General features: G+C 37.6%; 1 protein-coding gene across 6 annotated transcripts in view; it reads left to right on the forward strand.

Annotated features, from left to right (window-relative positions):
- Positions 1 to 26,325, forward strand: part of UBE3A (ubiquitin protein ligase E3A) — a 55,030-nt gene that overhangs the window by 1,752 nt on the left and 26,953 nt on the right. The window contains exons 2-6 of one of the 6 annotated variants that reach the window (XM_075523637.1): positions 2,718 to 2,807; positions 7,132 to 7,199; positions 14,959 to 15,105; positions 15,712 to 15,830; positions 19,320 to 19,364. In XM_075523637.1, coding sequence (XP_075379752.1) covers positions 15,811 to 15,830; positions 19,320 to 19,364 — 65 coding nt within the window. In that variant the 5' untranslated portion in view covers positions 2,718 to 2,807; positions 7,132 to 7,199; positions 14,959 to 15,105; positions 15,712 to 15,810. Of the gene's footprint in view, positions 1 to 2,712; positions 2,808 to 7,131; positions 7,200 to 14,958; positions 15,106 to 15,711; positions 15,831 to 19,319; positions 19,365 to 26,325 lie in introns of those variants that run through there. The other 5 variants (XM_075523652.1, XM_075523646.1, XM_075523619.1 and 2 more) reach the window with 5 other exon arrangements.

The following is a 26,325-nucleotide window of genomic DNA, read 5'->3' on the forward strand; positions in this document are numbered from 1 at the left end:
TAGAGAGAGATTCCCTGCTAAGGGAGAAGCTACACTCGAATAGCTACACATGTTAGATATCTGTGACTGGGTGGGAGAATAATGGAGATGGTGAGAGATACCTCTCAATAAGAATGAAAACTGCTGGAAAATGGGCTTTACAGTTTTCACAAACTGCTTGGTTTGGGTGGTGGCACTAAATACTCTGCCCTTTCATCCTGGAAATGGTTAAAGGTACTTTTTTAAAAAAATTTGAAAATACTTTGACACTCAGAGCTTAATGAGTGTGTTGAATTGAAAATATGTGCATTACCAAATTGCTATAGATATTCGATAGTTTTCCTCACATACATTTGTCTTTTAAAACAGATGCTGTTTTGCAGTGCTTTTGACTTGTCTTTGTAACAGTAATGTTCTGTCAAGTCAATACAGACAAACCTCGGAAGAAAAGCTAGACCACTACTTAGGTTTACAGGGCTGAAAAATACCTTTAATTGAAATTATTTCCGTTCAATATTACGGATATTTCATCTCTCTTTTATGAATACCTTCCATTCCACTCTAAATGTTTGCTATTTAATGTAGCATCTTTCTTACTGGAATTAACAAGTTCTTCTTCTGTTTACCAGGGTTGTTTGCTATTTCTCTTCTCTGGAGTATCCTGAGTATCTCCCAAGAATTTAGAAATAAAAGCACCAAGCTAGATGGCAAAATAAATAATTTGATTTGTTTGGGGATTTTAGGGGTATGATTGTGTGACTGGGGGGGGGGGGGAACCAACACCTACTGAAGGAAAGGCAGGCTTGAAAAAGCAGAGGTCTTTAACTTTTTCACAGCAGTGAGTTTCAAAGCCTAGATCTCTCAGTTCAGGTCCTCTTCAGAACTCTAATGTTGTGTGCGTTTGATCTTTTTTTTTAACAGCAAACAAAACTTTTAGTCTTTTTTAATTACTGCTGCTGCTTAAAGACACATGCAAATGATGATTCTTTTGTGAATGGAAGTTAAAACTGTGTGTATTTGTTAAATACATCTAGGGATGCTCTCAGATTGTTAGAGGACCTTGAGTTCGTGTCTGTTCTTGTGAACTTGAGAAAATAAAACAGGTTCTCTTTATTTTCATTTAACTTCACTTTTTGTAGGAGAAAACCTGCTTTGGAAATATGAAATGATCTATGTATCCCACAGTAAAATCATGCTTACTTCATTATGAACATGTGCTGCTTTGACATGTTCTTCACTAGTTCTCTATGAAGTCACAGGTTCTACTTAACCAAATACATAATTGGGGGGGGAAATATCTTTGAGTTAAGTTTTAATAGTCATAAACATGTTTAATTGTGAACATGTTTAAGCATATAACATTTTGTATAAACAATAATTAATGTAGTACATGATATGACACTTATCATGGAACGAATTTAGTGTTTACATTTTTGTAAATATGCATCATCTTAGGTTTTGCTATGCAGGAAGGTGGGTTTTTTTGTTTTTTGGATTTTTTTTCCTCTGCTACTTCTGGTTTCAGTTTACTTGGTGAATGTCCAGAGAGAATTCATGCTTTTTTAAATGCAGGAAATGTCTTTCTCCCTTCCCACACCAGTGTATTCATACACTGGAAGGTAAAAGCAACTAATTCTTAAAAATAGAACATGCAATTGAGGGACAAGAGGAGAGAATTCCTGAAGTATGTAGGCATATATCTCATTTTCAGTGTCAATCTTTGTTTCTGGTACTGTGGGCCAGGTCTTCGCTTCACTTCAGTTAATGAATTGATATTGATTTTTAAACAAAGGAGGTATGTTTCACACTTTTTCTGAACTACCCAGTGTATTTAAGGTAGCTATGAGTTTTATAGACAAGCAGTGTTGAAAAGTCATTAATCAAATTCTGATTTGTACATGGAAGGAAAGGGGTAATACATTTGCTATCAGGGGTCTGTAACAAATAGTTCAGAATATTATATTTACTTTTTTATAAAAATAACCTCTTCCTTCCCCCCTCCCAGGAGAGTGTTGTAAGCTTTGCTAAATAGTTGGTTCCCAGAGACAACAGCAATGAGCAAATCGCATGTTTGAAGTGACTTTTGTCACCTTAAATACTTTGACCTTAACATTTACTGCATTAACTTCCTGTATTTACAGGCAGTGCCTGACAGCCTCGTAAGGCTGTATGCCCATGAATGAAAATTTGGAAAGAAGCTAGTTCATGTGAATAATAATGTGTGTATTGTATCTGGTTGGTTAGCAGAAAGTCATCAAGTACAGGGCAAAGGTAATATTTTGGAAGGAAGCAATGCTTCAGTAGCTATACCAGCTGGTGAGACATTTCTTCAGGAAAATAACCTCAAAGGAGAAATACAAAAAAGATAAAATCAAATAACATTGAGATCCAGGATTCATGCTTGGCAATGTAGCATGTGAACAAATAGCACTTTAAATTGCTATTTTTGAATAGTTCCACCTTCTTGTGGTGAGGAGCGACAGAACTTATTGACAACAAAATAACTTACTGGTTGCAAAATTACATCATAAATTAAATATTACCATAGTGTTCTGTCTCACAAATACTCTTATGAATGAATCTCTTAAAGGAAGCATTAACTACTTCTTACTTTTAATAGGTTGAGCCTGCTTCCCTGTATTATGCAAACTGCTGAATGGAGGAAGGGGGCGGAAGTCAGTCTTTACCAATACTCTTTCTGTTACCATCCTGCATGGTTCTTTACCCATGTTTTACAGGGTGGTGAAGAATTAGGAGAAGCTGCAGTTGTTCAGCTGAGTGGAACTAAATGGGTGGCTTCCCTCTGGACCCTCACTTCACTGTCTTAGGTAAGAGGGGTGACCTGCTTCTTTTGAAGCAACCTGCATTTCCTTAGGACAGAGGTATATGTGTTTTAAGAGAAACTTCTAGTTAGAACGTTTTTTGGGGTTTTTTTTTTTTTTGTAATCTGGTGGCTTGAAAAGGATATTCACAGTATATAGCTGTTCAAGACTTTTCTTCAAAAAGCATTACTGTTTGTATCCATCCACATAGCTTTAAAAACATGCTCTATTCTATATTCACATACTTTACCTTTGAGAATCATGCTTATCTTGTGTAGTATGTCAACAGTGGGACTGCACCAGAGGTGAATTAAAGCGGTGATGTTTTAGCGCAAACTTGAACTGATGTACTGGTTGGCTGCTTAGTATGGAGGGTGCTACTATTTTTTGTGTTCAATCGTTGTATGACATAATTTCAAAGCTGTGGCCTAAGTAACTAAATAACACAAAATTCAAGTGTCTCAAAAACTGTAAGGTACAGTATCTCAGTTTAAAACTCAATGGAAATTTGGTCTTGGAGGGCCTTGCATCAACTGGCGGGATCACAAGCAGAAAATCATGGAACCTGTATTTGGGGTTGGTGGTTGTTGCATAATTGTCTGGCAGCGATTAGTCCGCATGGTTTGCTTTTGATTCTGGTGTCCTGTGAGCACTGTGGCAGGACTTCGGCTGTCTTGACCAAGCTAGAGTTCTAGGGTGAAGCTAGTTCTTCATCTCTTCTTCATAGAGGAGACCATGCTCTTACTCCCTTTGGTGGACCTCTTTTTGGACTTGTTGATACTTCCTTGATAATCATTGCACCAAAGAAATTGGTGAAATGAGGAGATTAGAATGACAAATAAACACCCCCTCTCCCTTACCTTTAGGAGCTGTGTGCAGTGGAGGCACAAGAGCTATCTGTAACATGCTGCCAAGCTTGCGTGGCACTGAGAGATGCCAGACTTGTCCAGGCAGCCAGGCTCTGGCACTACTTGTGTACTCCTGCTCTGGTATGCTCTGTGGGACCCAGGTTGGAGCAGCTGCAGTTGAGCAGGCTTGGGGTGTTAGAGGGTGGTGGAGTGGCTCTTAAAAGAGCTGAACTTCTAAAGTGGGCTGCAGGTCAAAATACTTGAGGAAATGCTACCATAGTTGTAGACAAGTTTTTCTTGTGCATTATGGTTAGTCATGTGTTTGAGCTGATTACTTTAATACTTAAAATATTTTCATTTTACAGTGCAGTATTTTTCATTGTCTTAAAAGGTATCAGAAACTTTTACAAAGCTGAAGAGGTCTGTCACTACTTCAGAATTTCTATTTCCAATATGATATTTTCATCTTTCTTATTTGTATAGACATATTCAGATCATTATTACTTTTTATTTCATAGTGAAATCTCATGTCCAAAGTCTTGGTGATGAATATTGTGGTTTAATATGTGTATATAACCTATTTTATCTTTAGAAGGTCCAAGGTATACTAGTGTACACTGGCTGCAGTAGCAGCACCTAGATGTATTTCAGCTGTTGGAGTATAACTTGCCTATTGTGGGCCATAGAAATACCTACTTACAGTCCATACAACCTGCAAGTCCCATGAGAGTTCAAGGACATGGGAGCTCTTAAGTGTCACTTCTGTGAAATACTGGTATTTCTTGGTCACAAAGGTTGAGCCCTTTACATTGTAAGGTGGTGATAAGTACTCCATTTGCATGGTTCCCATGACCTGAGTACCTTACTGAAAGAAGGATGTTTGTGAATACTTGTTTTTTATTTGGCTTATGTTGTTATATTAAGAATGTCAGTCATGGAAGAAAATTATTCTTATTTGAACTTAGATTAGAATCTATAATACTAAGTAAAATACCTACCATTTTCTTTGAGGTAGTATGCTCAGAATTTTTTCTTCTACTCCTGTCTTATGACAGTTATTGTATTAAAAAAAAAAAAATGGAAAATGTTGTTTAAGCACCTGATAGTGGTGACTTCATGATGTCTTTCATCAGACCAGACATGAAAGTTGCAAAGTATTTTCTGTAATTTGTAATTCATTTCTTAACTATTTTGCAGTTCTGTACACTACAGTTTGGTTAATTCAGTAGCTTACCATTTTTGTTAATATCATTCAGTGTGCCTTGAAGTCTGTTTTTCTTATTGAAAATGTATGACGTAGTTGTAAAAAAGCAGCTCTTTTGGCTCTTGTCATGTGACAGATCAAGATTTCTTTATGTTGATTAGAAGCAATAGTGTTAGCCATGGTTTTAGTCACATTTGCCATTTGCATTTTTTTAGGCAGATGTGGCTTAATGCTAATTAATAAGTATACTAAAGGTGAATGTTGAAGCACAGCTGACTTCATTAAATTCCTTTTAGACAAGAATTACAGATTCCACATTTAATTTTGTGGTTGTTCATGTAGCCTTTGAGCAAATTTTTTTAGTAGACCGCCAAACTCCTGCTCTGTCTTGGTGGTGGCAGGTGGGGAGAGATTGAAGAAAGAGAACTGGAAGTGCAGGAGCTTCAGTTTTGTGCAACATTGGAATTACTTGCTCTTCTGCTGCTAGCTACGTGTTATTAAGCAAATCCCCTGTCTCCATCTCCCTGTCTCCATCTTCTCCACTGTGGTCTTGTTGCTTCTGTAAATTGTACTGTCTTAAACTACATAGCTTCAGTTATGTTCGGAACCTTTGTTTTCTTTTCTCCTATTGCTGGGCAATAATCATAAGATCCCTGATAGATGTATTTGTGATACTCTTTCATGCTGTACTTTGTGCTCTGCTTGTACTCTGTGCACACTGAAAGTTGGTGCTTTTGTGCCTTAGAGGAGAGTGAGTGAATTTTGTACAGATGACATTGCTCTGTGTGTGTACATGAACAAATACATACATTGGAGTTTAAGTTGGAAGTCCTGTGATACAAGGTGTGAAAATATTGGTCACATTTGTCAGAATACTTTTAACTGAGTTTGCCTAATGGTGTCACGGTGAATGAAGAATTATTCTTTAATAGAATATAAGATAGATATTCTGGATTTCTGCTGTTGGTATGGAGTGGAAGTGCCACCTCTGAACAGGAAAATCATCAGTTACTGTCTCATAATGTTCAGATAAACTTATTCTTTTTTTCTTCTAAATAGTAGTAAAATTTTATTGACACAGTTGCATAACATTAACTCATTAATCCTAATTGTACATAAATCCACATAATTATCATAACTGCCTGTTTCATGAAACAGGTAGGGTGCCCTGTAACTTTTTTCTTTAAATACAAAAGATTGTGTACAAACTGTTAGTGCTGTAGAGCTTTACTGGCACGACTGTCAGTCCAGGATCACCCCATTTTACATCCCTGATAAAGATTTGGGCCTTTGGTACTGGATGGGTTGTCTGTGGTTTGATATCTTTTAAGACAAACCTGAATGTACTCTTAAGGTAACCAGATCAGGGTTTCCTTCGTGGGAACTCTGATCGGTATTGGAGATCAGCCTAAATCAGCTGCATTGGATTTGTTTTTTCTTGATAGAGTTTTAGAACCAATAAATTAAGTATTAAATCTTCACAGTACTGAAAATCTGATTCTCTGTGCCAAATAAGTAACTTTTTGGAAAGTAATTACTAGATTTCGTTCGTTATATGCCTATATGCCTGTTTCTGTTGCTTTTTCCCCTGAAATTGGTTGTGCATTTAGGTGTTTGTTGAAAATGCTTGGAGTATGTTTTAGTCATGCATCCCTTGTTAATTATGGCTTCCCTGAAAATGAACAATTTGTAGAAAAGCTTATTAAACTCCAGCAGTTTTGTGCAGCCAGGACAAAGATGTGGTTCTATCTGTGACTTTTTTTGCGTGTTGGGTGTTTTTTCTTATTATAAATACCAATTCTTAAAAAAAAAAAAAAAAAGGGGGGGGGGGGTGTGGAGGAGAAACCTTGCCAGAATCTTCCAGAAGAAGGAAATGGATATTTGTAATGAACTGGATGAATGGAATTGTAAAACTCTATTGCATCATGAGAGAGGAAAGAATAGGAAACATTGTGTGTATGGACTTTTTCTGCTTTTGTAGTTTCCTTGACATACTAAGTATTCTGTTGTGGTTTTTATGCGAAGTATGATTCGGTTTGGGAAGTCATAGGATTTAGTTATAGGTAGTCCTGCGGGGAGTTGGACTTGATGATCCTTATGGGTCCCTTCCAACTTGAGAGATTCTATGTTTCTATTCTATGATTCTACGTTTCCTTTAGTTTCAAACTCGTGAGTAACGGAATGGCCATTCTTGAATGTATTGTTTTGAAGTTGCATTGAGTTTCGGATTGGTACAGAGCATAGTGCAAAAACTGAAATGTAATGTTTTGCGTTATAGGTACAAGAACTGTAGAAGTCCACTTTAGAATTTGAAAGAACAAGTTTCTGCAGCTCTGGAAAGATATGGTATGTTTATGTTTTCCCTTATGTTGTGTGTATGCTAATAATCATAATAACAAATATTTATACTTTTGTACCCGGATTTTTAAAAAAAAGTTGAAAATAAATTCAGGAAGAAATAAATTCGTTTTTCCCATATTTTTTTGACTGATGTCTATTACTTAGGCATAATTCTCTAGAAAACTGAGTTACTTGGGTTTACTTGGAGAAAATAAATACTGATGATACAATATTGATGAATTCCCTTTTAATTTGTTTTACAAGCTCAGCATCACGTTGCTACCATCCATCTATTTCTCCATGGACTGGATAAGAATCAGTGCTGTTTCTGAAAGTTTTTTTCCTTGCTGCTGAGCACGTTTATAGTGAGGCTTGTAGTTTTTAGGTATCACTTGCAAAGTAAGTTCAGAACTACTAGAAAACTTAAGCAAACATCAGTGTAAGTCAAATTTGCAAATTGGAATGGTAGGAAATACAGAAATGTAACCTTCAGTAGCAGTGCTAACATGAGCCCATGGCACATGGTATCTCTTTTTGTCTAGGCTCTTAAATGTCCAGCCAGCTTAAAAATTTGTACATGCATTACAGCAAGGTTGGAACCTTAACTTGTAGTTATCTTATTCTGGTGTAGTCCAGTGGAGATACCTGGTAGTACAGAATAACTGCACCACTCTGTAGTGTCTCTTAAGTTCTGTAGTTCTGCAACTTGGTACACAGAGAATTTTTTAAACTTTTTGCATTGCTGCATTCAGAAAAACAATTATTTTTTAAGTTCATTTTTCTACCATATTAAATAGGTCTGTTAATCCATATATAAAATTGTATGTAGTTACTTCAACAACTACTTCTAAACTATGTGTGTACTTTCTTTTTTAACCACTTAAAATGTGGGGAAGAACTCAGTAGCTGCGGATACAAGTTTTATACCCTGCATGTTTATGTCTAGACTTTTTCTTTTGAAGATACTTAAGAACATATTTAAAGTTTTGAAATCTCAACCTTGCAGAAGGGTTGTTGGGTGTCTTTTTTTTTTTAAGTTCTGTTTCGTAGGAAGCTATAGGCAGGAGCTAAAATGATTAATTCTAAGCTGAAACTTTAAGTATAGTGTGTGCTAATTAAAAAATGAAATCTCTTAAAAAGCCATAATGTTACATTATCACAATCCAGATGTTCCTGAGAGGATTGTATAAATTGGTCCTTTACTCTAGCAGGCATCTGGCAGGTAGTGTATATTCATTTTTGCACCCACAGCACCACTGGGACCACCCACCTGCTTCTTGCTCTCCAGTTTCAATACCAGTTGTGTGTATGATGGCTCTTCTTCAAACCTAAGCTATTTCTTTATTGCCATTATTTCTGCTGGCTGCTTTTTTCTGGATGTTTAGCTGCTTGCCACTGTATGTATGCATAGAGTCTTTGTAATGGTATGCGCTTCATAATTTGATGAACAAGAATTCCCCTCTAATCTCCCACAACTTGAGTAATGAATACTAATGGAACATCAGAAAAGCTGAATATTATGCTACAGAATTGCATGATTGTGTGGTCTTGATATGAACTATATATAAACAAACACGCTGGTGACACTGGAGGGACTTGGTGAACAGAAAGGTACTTTACATGGAAGGCTGCATGGGAGATGGGTGGCAAAAGAAAGCAAAGTAACAAAGCATAAGCAAAAGGACAGATGGAATAAAAGTTTAAATATGAAAGCTGAAGTGAAGCTGTAAAAACTTACCTGTTTGGAAAATAACTTAATGTGATACCTAGCCAGTAAAAGGAGAGCTACTAAAAGAAATTTAAACAGATGATTGGATTTCATCTCCTGATATAGGAGGGGCTTTCCATTCATAACTGTATATCATTTTGGAAGCAGCCTGAAGTAGCAGGCATAACTGACATAGAAACAAATGGTTCTGCTGCAAAAAATAAGGGGGGGGGGTGTAGTGGAAGCAAAATCAGCTATGGTCTAAGTGAAAAATGCAGAAGCTAAAGATAATTTTAGGTCTTTCCCTCTTTTACAAAGGTGAATAAAGTACATCTATGATCTTGCTGAAATACCAAACCAAAAGCAAATGTTGAAGGGAAAATCTAGTGTCCAGAGTTGCGGGGGCAGTTGTAGAAAATGAGAATAATGCACAGGCCTTTAGCTTTGGGGCAGGGGGAGGGAATGGGAGGGCGCAAACGCTAGACCTTTTTCTGTTACGATGTGATTTGTGGAGTATTGACATCAGGGCAAAGTAAGTATACAGATATTGTAGGATGAAGCTTTTATACAAACCTATAGTTGATCTCTCTATTGGTGCATATTGAGATGCACCAAATTCTACCTTTATTATACTCAGTAAGTTGTGTTTTTACTGAAGTGTAAATTCCAGAATGGCACCAGCTTTAATTTGAAGATAGTAGCAAATTCAGATCCCCACCCCAAATAACTTATTCAAGTGTTAATTGTCCTTGCTATCCTGCATGCTTGTGTTCCTACTTTAATTTGAATTTGCTAGCCTTCAGTTTCTAGTCATGTGGGGGTTTTATATGCTTTCTTTTAATTGGAGGATCTTTTTTATGTATTCTTTGAGAGGAACTTAGTTTCTGAGAGGACTTAGTTTCTTCCAGTATCCGTATTGATTAGCTTGATTAACTTTAAACTCTTTCCATTATCTAATCACAAGGTGCTTTCTCCTATCTTCATGCTGTCTTTGTGGCTCTTTTCTGCTACTTCTGGAACACTTTTGAAGAATATTGAATAATTGGAGAACTGGGCTCAAGTTTTGAACACGTCTGAAGTACTTTGTGCAGATGAACAGACACCTTTCCAGGAACCCTTCATATCTGTCGTTCTAGCTGTAATACTGAGAGCATGTGTGTGTTTGCTCATCAGTTGTGACTGCCTTAGTCACTTTAGGTTGGCATTTTCCAGGATAGACCCCAATTTTTTTGGTCTTCTATGTGATTTTGTGTTTGTGGTGATTAGTTGAATGGTTTGGTTTGCCAGGCAGTGGAATAAAATTCATATAGATGCCTTATTACTGGTTTTTTGCAGCTCCATTAGGATTTATGTAATCAGGTTTTATTAGTGGCTGTTTTCTTTTGCTTTAGGATCACTGATAATTTGACCTGCTATTAGTTGCATGAAGAAAAATTCTGGTATCTTATGTCTTTTCATGTTTTCTGTCTTGGAAGCAGCATGCAGGCAACAAAAGCAATTGATGTTTCCAACCTTATCAGGAAATTAAGTCTCAAGCAGGCCTATTACATTTTTTTAAATTTTTTTTTCCTGCAAGTGACAGTTAAGATTGCACTTAGGGATTTGGTGAATATTCTACAATTTCCTCCAGGCCACTTGATGAATCAATCTCAAGTTATAAAAGGCCAGTTTGCCTATTAGTTGGCAGTTCCTTTTTTGAATTAGTAAGCTAGCTAGGGTAGTTCTGAGGGCACCTTTTACTGTATAGATGATGACTGTCAGTTTCATCATGGTACTCAAAGTTATTCTGGAAATGTATCGAATTTGAGAAGAGCATTCATTCTTGGGGGATTCAGAGGGATTGTTCAGAAAACATACAAAAGCTGTCTTTAGTTGTATCTTGAGAGATGGTTATTTTTAATTAAGCAACTCAAATTCCAGCACTGGAAGGTGAGGAAGGTCATGGTACTTCTTTTGTACAGGTGAATCACCCCCCATTTTCATTAGATCATCTGTCAAGAAAAGAATTCTAAAAAAATTTGGATCAAAGATTGCTTGAGTGGAAACTTAAATTCTTTTGGAAAGGAAGCTTAAATTCTTAAAAAATGCCACCTCCCAGGGCACCCATCATTCAGTAAGGTCACTAAGAAGTCATAGTTTAAATAAGAAAAGTGTTCCTTCACTTGGGTGTGAGCTGCCAGATAGCTGTGCTGTCACTGAAACTGAACACCTGTACATCAAATAACATAGGGAAAGTAATAGGTATAGGAAATCCATGTAAGTGACAACTTTCAATTAAATTCTTTGTAGCTGGAAGTTTTTTGGCTTTATTTTTGATGGCTGACAAATAGGTACTTATGTTCTCCATGGTGTGGCTTTAGGTTATGTGTTTAAAAACTGGGGGCCTCTTCTTGGCTCGTGTTTGTGATTCCAGACTTTCAAGATTAAATGAAATGTGCAAAGAGAAGATCTCATCAGACTATGTGAAGAAGTTGGTTTTTAGCTCCTTTTTATGCACCTGAACTTGGTTTCTGACTTCTTGTTCTTTTTCTGATTTATTATTTATTTCCTCCCTCTTTTTCAGTTGATAGGAACATTCTTTTCAGAAAATCTGCACTTTCATCACCTTGGAGAAATGGGTGTAGTCTCAAACTACTGCATAAACATTATTTATCCTGTTCCCTCTTGATGAGTGCTACTCCATGCCATACAGGGTTCTTCAGATATATGGTTTGAAGGCATGGATCTTGTGTATTGTCTTACTAATTATAACAGGGGTTGCAGCAGTCCTGGTTGAATTTACCTATTGTAAATAGTCACTAAGCAGATGTAGATCACAGAATCGTATAGGTTGGAAAAGACCTTTAAGATCATTGAGTCCAACCGTAAACCTAACACTACCAAGACCACCGCTACACCATGTCCCTAAGCACCTCATCGAAACGTCTTTTAAATATTTCCAGGGATGGCAATTCAACCACTTCCCTGGGCAGCCTGTCCCAATGCTTGATAACCCTTTCAGTGAAGTAAAATTTCCTAATATCCAGTGTAAACCTCCCCTGGCACAACTTCAGGCAGTTTCCTCTCATCCTATCACTTGTTACCTGGGAGAAGAGGCCAACCCCCCACCTCTCTACAACCTCCTTTAAGGCTGTTGTAGAGAGCGATAAGGTCTCCCCTCAGCCTCCTTTTCTTCAGACTAAACAACCCTAGTTCCCTCAGCTGCTCTTCATAAGACTTATGCTCTAGACCCTATGCTCTAGATGTGTCTGTACTGGAGCCTGCCCAGTCCTAAAGAGCCTCTAGCAGCCATCTTGGGTTTCTCAGACATATTCCACAGGCACAAACTGTGTTTGATACCTTCAGCTGCTCTGTGTGTCTGTGAAAGCCTAAACTATAAGCCATGCTAATCATGACAGTGAAGACCAGAGAAATCTGTTTGAGTAATTCTGCTCTTAGAATAAATATTTGTTCTGGGGCTGTTGTTGCAGGGTCCTACCTTCTAGGAGGTAAGTTATATCCAGAGATATTTTGTAAAGGAATTCGTATGGCAGAAAAGCAGCTGTTTTAGGTCAGTTTCCTATTCTTCATAATCTTCTTTTCCAAGATGTTAGTCTATTCGTCAGTGTGGTTTCCCTTTCCTGATCAAGTAGTGTCCTTTGACTCTCTTACCATTGGTTTTTTTTTTTTCTGCCTTGTTTGGATCCAGCAGTCAAAATGTCCTTTGTTCAAACTAGATTCAGAATAAGGGATCTTTGATGGCAGTCTCCTTCACCACCCACCCCATGTTTCAACATGCTGGACTCTTTGCCAGCAGACAGTACTCTGCTGATGCATGAATGAGTAAGGTTTTAGAAAAATGAATTCTTTCATCCATGCTAGGGAATCCTTGCCAATCATATTCTGTCCCACAGGAGTGGCAGCAAGGATAGGTGGAGATGGTAGGACAAGAAGGAGATAGAAGGGAAAATGATTCATTAAGGTTTCTTGCATCTGGATTGTTGAAAAGTAGCAAGAGATTTTTAGCCCCCAGTACAGTAAATCTAGTTTTAAGGTATCTTGTACTAGGTTAGAAATGCTGTAACTAACTGATTCAAAGCTCTGTTCCACAATAAACTCAATTTGTAGATACAAATTTCACGAAAAAACGGATAAGTTAACTTCAGCTCGGTGAGATTCATGCCATTTTGGATACTGCCTCTCTTTACTGAGCTGCTGTAGATACTATGTTCAGTGGCATGGTAAATCTGACTAACAGAGTTGGATCTGTGTCAGGCCTGGGCACAAACTTGTCTTGGCCGCGATTGTGGAGCTGCCACCTCAGTGCATATTCTTTAACATTCCAAAATCTGATGGTTTTTTAATCTGGCACCAACACTTCATGTGTTCCTTCACTGTTGACAATCGTGTTCATGACTTCTCTCCTCCCATATGAAACAGCCTCAGGAAAACCCACTTTACGAAGGCTGCTGTCAGCCTGTTGTTCTAACATGCTTCCATTTGAATGCAAGACTACTGTAATCGGGTTTTGCCCATGGTCTGGGTGATGCAGGACACAAGTCTAGGTAGAGAGTGATTGATTTGTCACACTCCAGAACATGAGCTGATACTTCCATTAGTCAGACAGAATGCGAATTTCCCAACCAACGAGGCGTTACAGATTACACCACTGTGCTGTCCTCTTTGACCACCATGCTAGAAGTTACTTGGGCAAAGAGCTAGAAGGGGTTTTAATTTCTAAATGCATTTTTACAGAGACATTTCACATCAGTTCAGAAAGCAAGAATTTAGATTTAACTTTAGAAGAAAGCACTGCCTTACAATAGGCATCTGTTTCTTTAAAGCTAAGGTTTGCCTGAAAGTGGACATTGTCAGGTCTTAAACAATCAGAATGTTATAAGCAGTGGTTTAAGGCTTCTTAGTTTTGCATCGGCATCTTGGATTTTGCTGTTTGCTTTTCTGTACAGCTGATGGTCAGCAAACATTAATTTGGAAGTCTTTACCCTGTTTGTCATTTAATGTTGACAGATGAGGAACCTTTCCAACTGACTTTTATTCATTGTACTGTATTCCCAGCATTGACTCAGTTAGACTTTGACGATTTACACCTGTAAAACATAGGTACTAGAGAACCTCTGTTTTGTTTTGGAGGTTTTTGGTAGCCTGCTTCTTTTTTACTTATGTCAACTGCACTTGTGTTTAGATGAGAAGACTCAAATATTACTGATGTTAAAATAATTAAATGGCACTTTTCCTGCCTCAGGGAATGTACCCGATAAAACTAATAAGCATCATTCCAAAACTAATACAAATTTTGTTCCGTTGCAGAGTTTGTAGCAGAATGGCAAATGGTAGTAGACTGGTAAAAGTCAGCAGCTTTTCTGATAAACTTTAGAAAATCATGGCCCTTGCTTACTGATCAGTGATTTCATATCTCTTAACAAGTCAACAGATACAAATCAGCATTGAGAATGCTTGATTGCTCATCAAACCTAAGACCTTACTGAAAGACTCTTGTAATAGGTTGGATGGAGGACAAAAGCTTTCTTTACTGAAATGTTTAAAGCTGTCTGATGTGCTCTCTTAGTATTTGCACCAGATTGTTATGACTGTGGGTATTGCAGAGAGCTGCGGGTGTGCCCTCAATAGCTCGCTAGCCTTTGTGCACCTTGCTTCTGTATGAGGCTTCTGCTGCATGGCAACCTACAAATGAGGGTTTACTTCTGGGTTAGAGCCACGGGACTAAACTTCTCGGATACTGTACAGAGGTCTGTCTTCATGGCTACTGGCTGTTTAGAGAAAGTAAGATAACTTTTTACTTTTTGTTTACTAAATACAGTAATAACACTTTAATCAAAACTTTATAGTAACAGAAAGTGAATAATGCTATTTGATCTGACTCTCCATCAGAGGCCTTTTTTCTTTACAGTCTTTGTCCAGTGCACCTAGGATTTTGGGTGGGAGAGAGAATGGGGTGAAATGAGTGTTGAAGGTTATGCTTGGAAATATTTTTATCAGTTAACTTTAGTTTAGAATAGATAATAGCAGTAGGTAAGAGACTAACTGGTTCCTTTTCAGCCATGGAAGTAATCAGCTGGGGTGGTCCCAGGGCGCTCTGGGCACGAGTATTGCTGAGTGATCACTGGCTGCCACCTGCGTGACAAAGTAAAGGACCAACCCTTCAATTTATACCGGTGGAGCCAGATCACGGGAAACAATTGACAGGTAAAATACACTTTTGAAAATCTAAGGGAGAGGAGAGAGTACATGTGGCGTAAATGGAGCAAAGAACCTAAAAGATTGGCCACAGATAGCAAAGGTTGCTCCTCTGAAACTTTTACATAGCTTTAGCTTATTTCATTTTGGGGAGAGGCACACAGCAAAGTGCAAATTACATGTTGCTCCCTGGGAACACAGAACCTCATTAGGAACCAATATTAATTGAACTGTAGCAGGGAAACAACTAACAGAATTTTATTGTAGTTAGAAATTACAGTTCATATTTACACACATTTCCAAATCTTTGAATGCTTGTTGTCTTGATGTCAGGTGCTTTACAGTGGTACGAGAGATGGGTTTTGGTTTTTTAGAGAGGATAAAAATAAGTTGATGAATTTTCAAGTTCACTAGTTGAGTGTACTGTAGTGAGGTACTCCAGAAGTCTTAGAATGCCATGCAAAAATGAACTAATTTTTGTGCAGTAGGTCTTAATCTCGCAGATAAAACAATGCTTAGCATCAATATTTTTCTTCTGTTCTATGGTTTTTATTTAGTGGACTGGCTGAAAATAATTTGTAAGGACTTTTAACTAAATTATTTTTACTTATTTAGAGTTGTTAAGCTTATGCTTAGCCCAGCGTGATACAGGACTGGTGTGACAACTCGTTTTTAATCAGTGACTCAAAATTGTGATCACCCTGATGTCACCGAATGGCCACAGCTTGTAAAAGGTAAGCATAAAGTGTATTGTGTGTTTCTCGGGATCATTTTTAGTATAATGTTTATTTTTAAAGTATTTCATTTGTATGGCTTGAAGTTAGTTTTATAAATAGTGTTAAGGTATATTGTCTGTTTCAGATAAGTCAGCTGGCAAAGTTGGCTTACCCTCTTGCTTTGAGTGATTTCAAAGCTCACTCAGCTTGTCCCTGCCTGCTTTTTAAAATATAAGCACTGTGGTCCTCTGTGATATCCCTCTTAAGAGCAATACTATCATTTAAAAGTCTCTGGTGGTTTTTACTGTCATACTGAAATTCTATATAAATTGTTTAGCATACTTATTTAAGCAATTTGTTCAAATTTTTTAAAGTATTTGTCCAGGAGGCTTGGTGTTAACATTTGTAGGCTTGCATACCTTTATTTTTCTCTCCTAGGGAGGTACAGCGGAGGTAAAGAGTGGCTTGCACAATGGAGAAGTTGCTCCCTGTGTTATTGGAAATGAGCCACCATTTGAATTTGCTAGCTCATACTGCAGTATTCAGATTAGTTGGTGTCTTGTGATCAGTATCTACGATCTAATTCAAAGCCAAAATTTATAAGAGCATTTGCTCTGAGATTTTCTCTGAACAGAACCCTTGTTTCAGATTTTAAGCATGATGAAAGGATGTCTTGCCATACTATATAGTTGTTTTTCAGTACTGTTGTCTGCTCACAGGAATAACAAGGTATCTTGTTGGTAAACAATTGGGTATTGCAGAATAAATAGCTTCTCAACAAACAACTGCAATTCCTGTAATTAGATTGATCTTCCACATTGTTTTAATGAGTACTGAAAGCTCATTTTATTTGGTGCTTACATTGTTATTTGAAACCTTTTAAAATCCGGTTAAGAAGTGTATTAATAGTTCTGCAAATCGTAGTTATGGTAGGTCTGCTCATGTTATAGAAAACAATAAGCTGAAGGAATTTGATCCCTGTTTTCTGTAGAACCACTTACCTTGGAGAACCAAACCTTTTTTGACTCAGCTAGGTTTTATTTTTTCTGAACTTTCCTGAAACTTTGTCTCCTCTTATATTGTTTGTCTTGTAGAAGAAACCTTTTTTGCAGAATAGGATGTACTGAACTGCACTGTCTGTTCAAAGCTCAGATAAAGATCACACAAATTATAAGGATAGGAAACGATTTTGGATATACTGTTAGCTGTGTTTACATGTCTGTACTGCAGATCACCAGGCTACCTTTTTTACATGCTAAGTTTAGATGCCAATCCGCTCTTTTTCTGTAAGTTTTCATATTGCTGTGTATTTTAAAGGCTCAAAGTGATTCATACTCTTGATGGTTTTAACACCACTAGTTCACTTGTATTTTCATAGCAACTTAAAGTACTGCTCTTACCCAGAGCTTCATTGTGTTGTATTTCCTATGAGTTGATAGCAACCGCCTCCAACTTCCAAGCTCTTTGCTATCAGTTTCTGAAGTCCTGGGTGTGAATAAAGGAGCTAGCCACTGCTCTCTCTCCACTGCTCCTCAGGGTGTATGGCTTCTAGCACTTACATGCTTAGGTGAATAATTATGAAAGGTGAATAATTATTATGTGAATAATTATTAATTTATTAGGTGAAAAAAATAAGTGAGGTTCTTTTCTCTCTGCTAAGAATTTAATGACTTGTTTTGGTCACTGGAGTTGAAGGGAAATGAAATTTTGATTTGGTTTGCTGTTGAGCATTATTTTTGTCAGTAACTATCTCGTCAGTCCTGAACTTTAATGAGTAAGGGAAACATCATTTGGAGGGAATAGATAGAGACCAAATTTTGAGATTGGCCAGTTTTCATGTTATTTCCCAGTTAGAGGGTATTTGCATTTTAAGCATGATATAGTTAGTTAGATAGTAAGTTCAGAATTCCATTGCTAGTGTCAGTTGAATTTTATAACTTAGTGGAATATAAACAAATAACTTCCTGTGTTCTGCATCATCTGTCACTGCATAGTATCCAGCTAGCCTAGGAATTTTAAGTTGTCTGCCAGAAATGCTTTCTAGGCACTGGGTCTGTTAATATAATACAGTTTGGTAAAATCCAGAAAGTTGCTAAGATCTGGTATGTAAGTAAAGGAACTAAGATTTTAGTAGAGAATTCAGAGAACAATCCAGGCTTTAATAGGAGGGACCATCCAGTAAGGTAGCACAATGAAACACAGGAAAAAAGGAAATGTTTCAGGCTACAGGCAGAGATTTCCACTAGCATTTAGAATAGTATAGATAGTCATATAGTAAATAGAGAAATTCAGAAATTCCATTCCTATAAACAAAGATTTTCCCAGTAAAGCTATGGCAAAGCCTGCTTAGCTGTGCTAACTGAAGTCCCTTAGCAAACTCTGTTGAAACCTACAAAGTGAGTTCTATTTGCAGACTTTAGCTTACCTCTGTTTTGAGAAAGCTCTGTCATGAAAGGCATTTTTGTTCATGTAAGCTACAGAGTTTTACTGTAATGGTTGTGCTCTATTTCCACTCTTTATGCAATATATCCAGCGTGGCAGTTCTGGTCAACTGTACCAAAATCTATACCCAAGCAAAGGTTGGATAGTGTTCTTCAGGATATGATTTCAAGGCAGCTTAAGGTGCTTGAACTCAAAACTGCTGCATTTGTACTGCCTTGTCTCCTGGCTCATCTGGCTACAAACTCTCATCTGGCTACAGACTCACTGGGTAGGGAGGAAAAAAATAATCTGTCAAAAAAAAAAAAAAATTAAATGTTTAACTTCTTGAACCAGTGCTGGCATAAGGAAGAAGATGGGAATAAGGAGGAGCTAAACAGCTATACTTTAGCCTACTTAAGTTAATATGGAACTATACCCCTTAAATTACTCTGTAAATTAAGTCAAGGGGGTTGGCAAGCTGAACACAGGTGCTGCTTGTGAGTTCAAAAATGCCAGGCAATAACACCTAATTCTGAATATTACTGGCTGACCTGTTGGCTGGAAGGAAGAAACAGAAAGCTGCCTGTGAGATTATAACCCTAACTTCAAGTAGAGGGAGACATGAAATTTGTTTTGAGATTCTGTTGAGACCTGCTTCTGAGCTGCTGCTTTTTAGAGTCCAACTGTGCAGAGAATCTGTTTGTAACAGTTGATCACTGATAAACTTTGAATATACGTTTTGGTTACAGAAGTGGTTGTGAAGAAGTAGCCCAGAACTGGTGCACTATGCAACCTGAATATGGAAGTACTGCCAGCAGAACTCTCCTCTAACGGCTGCTGTTATGTAAGCTGTGGGGAAAAAGTGCTGTCCTCCTTAGAGAAATTTGGCTTCATTATATTGTCAGGTTTTATGTTATAAACTGTCTTCTAGAGTTTGATCAAACATATTAAATGTGCAAGTGCGTAAAAGTTGATGCTTTTGGTGGCAATAATACATTATCATCACTTTCCACCTTTCCTAACTTTTTATATTGCAATGATTTAAAATAACAAACAATGCTTAAGGTTTTGTATCTGTATTTGCAGATCACCAGGAGAACCTCACTCTGAAAACATTGAAACTAGCCGAATGTAAGTAAATGAGTGGATGAGTTTGGTATATCTTGTTTAAAAATGTTTTGAACATATGTACTGGTTGCTCTTGCACCTGCTTAAAAAAAAGAAGACAAAAGCTGGGTAGAACTGTGGAATTACTTCAGAAAATTTCAAGTTAGTATTTGGCTATGGAAAAATAATTTTGAGGCTTTATAGAAACTGTGACTTTTTTTTTGGAGGGTGAGTGGGTTGAAGGGAAAGTTCAGAGGTTTAATTTAACGAGAACCAGTAGATGGTAGCATAATACAGTGTCAGAAATCTTCAGGCCTGTATTCAGACTTGACAGTAGGCATGTAATTTCTACCTGCTGTTCACTAATATCTTGCATGGGTTTGAATACACTTCAGTACTAAGGCACAATACCTGCTAATATCTGTTGTGGCAGATGGATTGCTGAACTAAGAAGAAAAAAAGTGACTTAATTTGGCAAATTTATATACTAGTTATTTCTAGAAACAGAAAACTAGCTTTCTTTCACTGAACAGTATTCATGTAGCATCTTGCTTACAGTTCTGAACCTTGTATTGGGCTGTCTTCATTAGCCTAGAAGCCAAGATTAACTAGAAGCAAGATTGTGATAGGCTGAAATGTCCGTTTTTCAATTTCAAATTCAAAAGGATTGCAGGAATGAGAGGACCTTTTTTTAAAAAGAAAAAAGTTATTTGAGACTATTCTTCTGTGAGTTAGCAAAGATTCTTTTCTAGCTATTCAAACCATCCTGTCATAGAGCTCAAATAGGGAAACCACAAACTCTGCTTTTCTGGCTTACAGCACAAGTTCCAAAATAATAGAGGGAGCATAGCCCGGTGGTTAGAGTACTGTCTGAGGCTTCAGAAGATCTGGGTTCATTTCTTTTCTGCCACAAACTTCTTCGCTGACCTTAAACTGTCTCCTCCACACCTTCCCCCCAAGTGGTCTAGCATTTTACGCACTGTGGGCTGAATGCCAGTTTCAGGATGTTTTGCAGGCTAGGGACATAGTGTGAATTGCTCAAGGGCTCCTCTACTGTAGCTGCCCAGCGTGGGGAGGAGCAAAGCTGAGGCGAGCTCCTCCACATCGGACTGCATACTTAATGTTAAAAGTGATGAGGAGGAAACAAGGAATGCTTTTCCCGTGTGTTTTTTACCAGTTCACTGTGGTGAAGTCTTTCCTTGCGCTAGGAGGAGCTTTTCTCCTGGGATGACGAATTTGCTTTTCCCTCTAATGCCATCTGTTACAGAAGAGCTGTCTAGATGCTTTCTTAGGAGTATAGGTTACAGGGATCCAGACCTGAGAGGTGACTGGCTGTTGCTACGTGGACATGCGTTAGACACAGAGGTTGCAGGGCAAAAACCCTGCTATGGTCTCTTCTGTTCCAGTAGTAGCCTCTGCTGCATTACGTTTTATGGTTCCTGCAGCAAGTTGTGTTGTGTTCTTTTGTTTCCCTGGCCTAGCCAAATGGGGGGAATCAGGCTGTAGACTGGCTGTAGTCCACTCTGGATATTGTCAGTTGGACTCCTGCTTTTTACACGTTCTAAGGAAAGATGCGTCAGAAACAAGGATCTTGACTGGTGTGAAACAAAGACTCTATAAGGACCTGTGATAAATTGGAAGGAAAAAGCAGTACAATGGTTTTTCCTTGTAGCAGTTTGACGATTCGTGTGTGTGTGTGTGTTTTATCCTCCTTAAAACTGAACCTGAGAAAATAATCTACAGTAGCAAGCTTTTTTGTGTGAAAGCTGATTTTTTTTTTTTTTTTTTTAATAGAATGATGATCGGAGTTGCCCTGAGTATGTAGATCTTGGGTATCTGTCCAAAATAGATGTAAGCCAGGCAAGCTGTAGGGATTCACATCTTTGTTTGAGTAGTAGTTATACAGTATTAATGCATGGTATACTTGTAAAACTAAATTTTTTAAAACTGTATCACAATGTGATGTGTACATCACCTATTACAGAGAACTTCTGCAATCCTGCTGCATAGTTGCTCTTGCCACCTAAGGTGGAATGGCAGGCTGGGTAATACAGTGTGACTTGCAAGCCTACTGTGGAGCTAAAATAGTTACTATGTTATTTACATGCCTATAATTCATTAGTAAATGCAGGGACTTAGGCAGAGCATTTTGTTATTTGCACAATGAATGGTTAAGTTGTTTTTGCTCTGGTTGGCTAATTGCTTTGTTTCTGTGTTTTGCATTGCAAAGCTTTATATCAAGAGGATAGTCACATATGTTTCACATGTGTGAATTAAAATAAATAAATAAAAGAAATCTACTGACTCTTTCAGACTCTTATGCAGTAAATTCTTCCATGGATAAGTCTTGCTTATCCCAAGGTTTTCAAACTCTGGCACTATACGTGATGAACATCTTGGTGCTAGCTCAGAGTTAGGAGTCTCTTTTCCTTAGCATTCATTCAAGTCTTTGAATTTTTAAGATCAGCATCTTCTCCTGTCTGGTCCTGTCACAGGTCTGCATTAATTTTCGGCTTCGATTAGTATAACTTTCTTAAAACCTCTTTAGCACTAAATTACATAATTTTTAATTGTTACTTTAACTTATCAGTTTGTATTTTCTCTCTGTGTATTGTGTGTTGTCACATATCAAGGCAAAGGTTTGAGTATTTTGATACGATGGCTTTCTGTGCATTCATCTCTCCTTCTTTCTGTTTTTAAGGATGGGATCCTTAAAATTTTGCAATTTTGAAACTTCTCTCCCTCTCTTTAAAGTCTTTGAATACCCCTGCATTTAAAGTGTTGTTACAGTTACAGTTGGTGTATAGTCATCTCACATTGGAGTAGATTTGATAGCTGGTTTGTTTCGCTTGAAAGAATAGCAAAATAAAAATTCTGCAGCAGCCTCAAAATGTGCCAGAGAAACAAATTACAACCATTGCAAATATACAGTAACTGTATTAGTGTTTCATGATACATATTTCAGATGCCTTCCTAGTGCTTTCTAGATATGAATGCTTTAAATTACTTTCCTCATAGCTGAAAACACAGGTGGGTTTGCATAACATAACCGTGGGACATGCTGATCATGGCCTTTGTATCAAACCTTGCCACATATACATATTTTTGTGGCATTTGCTGCTTGTTTTATTGCCATTCTTGGAAGGAAAAGATGTAAGAAGTATCTTTATGTACACCTGCAGCCTTGCACTGTGTTATACTGTGATCTGTTTAGGATGAATTAAAAAATTTCTTCTCAGAGCCTCTTGCAATGCATCATTTAGCCAGGCAGTGATTCCCTTGAGGAAACTTCATCAGTTAATAAGACTGCATTGACTCTACTCAATAATTATTACTTTCTTAAATTTAGCAACTACTTAAGTTACAATTAAGTGTGTGTTTTACCTTTGCTTTCAAGAGCAAAAGTGTGCAGAAGATAAGCTGACTGAATTTTATAATGATTTGAAAGAAAAGGAATTCCAGATTTTGCACTAGAAAATATAACTGAAGCAAATGTATTATAGACCTTAGTTCCCACGGAGCTTGGAGGATGCTGTGAATTTACTAGTTAAAAAATAAAAAAAAAAGAAAGCTTAAAGAGGAGATATTTCTCTCTGGAGCTGTCTAATCCACAAATGCTAGAGTGTTCTTAAACTGGAAGCTCAGGTGTTTAAGTCTTATGATCCATGTTATTTGCACTTAATTTCTGTGTGATCATGGCCATCATTCTAGGACAGTGTCATGCAGAATGAAGGCGTAGTAAAAGAATGCTACCATGGAAACCTAACATTTAAAAAATGTTCTGGAGTTTTTAATAACTTGAAAACAGTTTGTGATTTGTCCCTTTCCTGTACTTGGTGTCTTTTCTTCAAGTTGTACAAGGAGAGTACAAGGTTGATTAGCATTTAGATCTCTTCTCTGCAGGTTGGTCTTACATGTTGCAATGGTCAGTACTCCTCTTATATCAGTATTTTTGTCTGAAATAGTTTGTCTCTTATATCATGTTTTCTACTGAAACACTCCAGTGGTCCAGAAGTAGACAACCAGAATCAGTGTCTCCAAGTTACTGTCTGTATCTTTTGACATCTCACTGCAGTGCTAATATTAATCTCCTTTCTTTGATTGGGCTGCTGATCAGAATACAGTGTATAAATTTTATACGTGACAAATTTAAGCTTGTTCAGTAGAGTACAACGTGAAGTTTAATTGTACTTGCTTGAGTGCCAGGACTTCTTTAACCAAGGGAAAACAACATGGAAAATACTCAAGAATATATATTTTGCTTAATACTTGATAAAACATTCATTATTTGTTTTGTCTTGAATATAAAAGACAGACTGAAGGATTCCTGCAAGTATGTGAAGTTACTGTCATTTCATTTCTTTCTAATAAAGACAAAACTGGTCTTATTGTGGCCTCACAGCCAGTACGGAGTATTAGAGTTTAGGACTCCTTAGTTGATAATATAAAGCAAAATTTGGAGAACTGTTGAAATGTTTTGTGTGGTTAGACATGATTATTCTTTGGAAGTTTAACAGCTGATAACAATTCTGTACTTTTTCTTTAAAAATATTAAGAGTAACAGATTTGTTCAAAGAGTAAGATGTTCTAAGCTTATGGTCAGTTCTAAACTTAGTAATAAGTTTATTCCAGCAGTAATTCAAGTTACTTTTTCTTTGTAGTTAAATAAATTTATGGGCTTTTTTTATGAAGGCTATATTTCTCCCTGCCTTTTCAAAAGGCACTGATTCCGTAAATGTGAGCATATATTTAAAACAGTCAAGTATGCCTAAAGTAATTACCGTTTACATGTGTTGATTGCTTACAATAATTGCCTAATAATTGTTTCCTCATAATCAATTATTTAATGGCTTCAGGCCTGTGATGTTGGAGGTGGGGGTGGTGATTGGGGATTTTTCCTGAAATTGCTTAGGTTGAAAAGCTAGGGTATAATTGCATTATTCATCTCTCAATTTTTTGGCTAATTGAATGTTGGAGGGATGGCATAGCTGGTAGGGCACTGTATGCCTTCTTAAGAAGGACAGATAGGAACTGCGGTATGAAATCGGGTGGTCTGTGGCATGACGTTATCTCTGTAGAGTCCTGGAGCTAATAACCTGAAGAGGAAAGGCCAGTAATGAAGGGTGCTTTTCTAATAGGACTGTAGCAAGGTAATTTGTCTGTGAGACAAGATTGAGATATGTGCTGAGGGTGTTCTTGACCCCCTCTCTCTAGCTGTCTTTCTGCATTGCTTCATAAAGCCAGGACAACTCTTCTGTTCTCAGGTTCACCCTTCCTGAGGAAGTGCCGTTGCCTGACTTTGTCAGCACACGATGTTCCCGGAGGCACAGTGGATCTAGAATGTGTGGTGGGGAGGGAGGTCCCTTGGGTGAAGCCAGTATGGTCCAAGGGAGTTCACAGTCTGCACCCCAGCTATCAGGGCCCACCACACTGGAAAGAACAAGGTTTGGAAAATGTGAGCTCCGTGTGTGTGCGTTTGCAGACGTACGTTTGCTGGGGTGCCAGTGGCCAAGGCGGGCAAAAGGTGTTACAACACTGCTGGAACAGAGGGCTCGGCTCCAGCTCTGGGTGGAGCATTTGGCAGCTTGGTGTGCAGGCCACTTCAAAAGGGTCTGTGCAGGCAGTGCTTTTACTGGAAGCTTGTCTTCTCTAGCACTGCTCTTCTTAGTCTAAACAGAAAACCGACATGCAAGGGTTGAAACTGAAACTCTCAGAAAGCAGTATTTAACTTCACAAAGTTGTCCATCTGTAATCCACACTTGTTTTTAACAGTTTTTGGTCTGCTGGTCATCTTATTTCCACAGTGTAGTATAATTGTTGCAGGTGTGTAAGTCTCTTCATGCTCCTGTCTGTTAAGGCATGTACTGAAAGCTGTTTTGCTATTAGTACTAAAGAAAACTGGTCCCTGTTTTTTTCCTATCCAAAAGACAAACATAAATTTTCTTCTAGTTTCCATGCACATTAATACTTCTGTTGGTTTTTTTTGTGTAAAGAAAGAAAACAGCGTATGAACGTTTTGGCACTTCTGAATTCCTAATAGTTTTGTTAAAACAGGCCGTTTTAAATTTCTACTTACTAAAATTGCCCATCTTGGAGCAATGTGAGACTTCTGTGTAGAAATAATAAAAAAGTTGTTGTGTCCCAAGCAGAAACCATTCAGAAATATGTCGTTTCACACTGATATTTCCACACAAGTATGAAACCTTCATACGTATTTCTAAAATTTAGGTGACCTTAAAGCAAAAATTATGCATTTATGCAGATATTTTTAACTTCGGGCAAGTTTTGAAACTTGGATGAAAATTCTTTGCTCTGAAGAATTATATGCTTCAGATTTTTCTAAAATTCCTTAAATGTTTAAACATCTGATTTTCTCTGTTGCAAAAGTTTCCTTTATGTAATGTTTCTCTGTGTTTAGTTTAAGATATTTGGGAAATGCAAATTAGATGCTGTTACATAGGAACTTTTGAACCAGTACATTCAACCCCCTGTTTTGTATGTGGTTGAGACATTCAAAAGTTACTTTACAACCCAAAATGCAGCCCGGTGCACGTTTGCCTAAGTGTCTAGAAAGGTAGAGGCTCAGTGATGCATGTTTCTAGTGATACTCCACAGTTTTGGCAGCATTTCAATTACAAATGCAAAGTACTTATTATCTGGCTTTTTATTAGTTAAAGAACAATTAAAAAGTCTAAAGGTGTTCTTTCTTCTTTAAGTACTACAAAAGTCAGTGAATACTCATTTTTTTTAAAATGGAAAAATGTGCTTGTGAAATCGTTGGACTTTGGGGAAGGAAGATGATGTCTAATTGAGGTGCCTCTCCCCCTCACTGAAGTAGTGAGTCTTGCTTGAGGAGGTTATACAAGGCCAACTGTGTGGGAAGTTGCCCTTAAGGATATGCCTGTGATATGTCTGTGAAAGGTTTACAACTGCAACCACACCAGTGCAGTTTCATACTCAGATGTGCAACAACAGCATGAGTCTT

The sequence above is a fragment of the Mycteria americana genome, chromosome 1 (genome assembly GCF_035582795.1).
Source record: "Mycteria americana isolate JAX WOST 10 ecotype Jacksonville Zoo and Gardens chromosome 1, USCA_MyAme_1.0, whole genome shotgun sequence".
NCBI classification, from domain to species: domain Eukaryota; kingdom Metazoa; phylum Chordata; class Aves; order Ciconiiformes; family Ciconiidae; genus Mycteria; species Mycteria americana.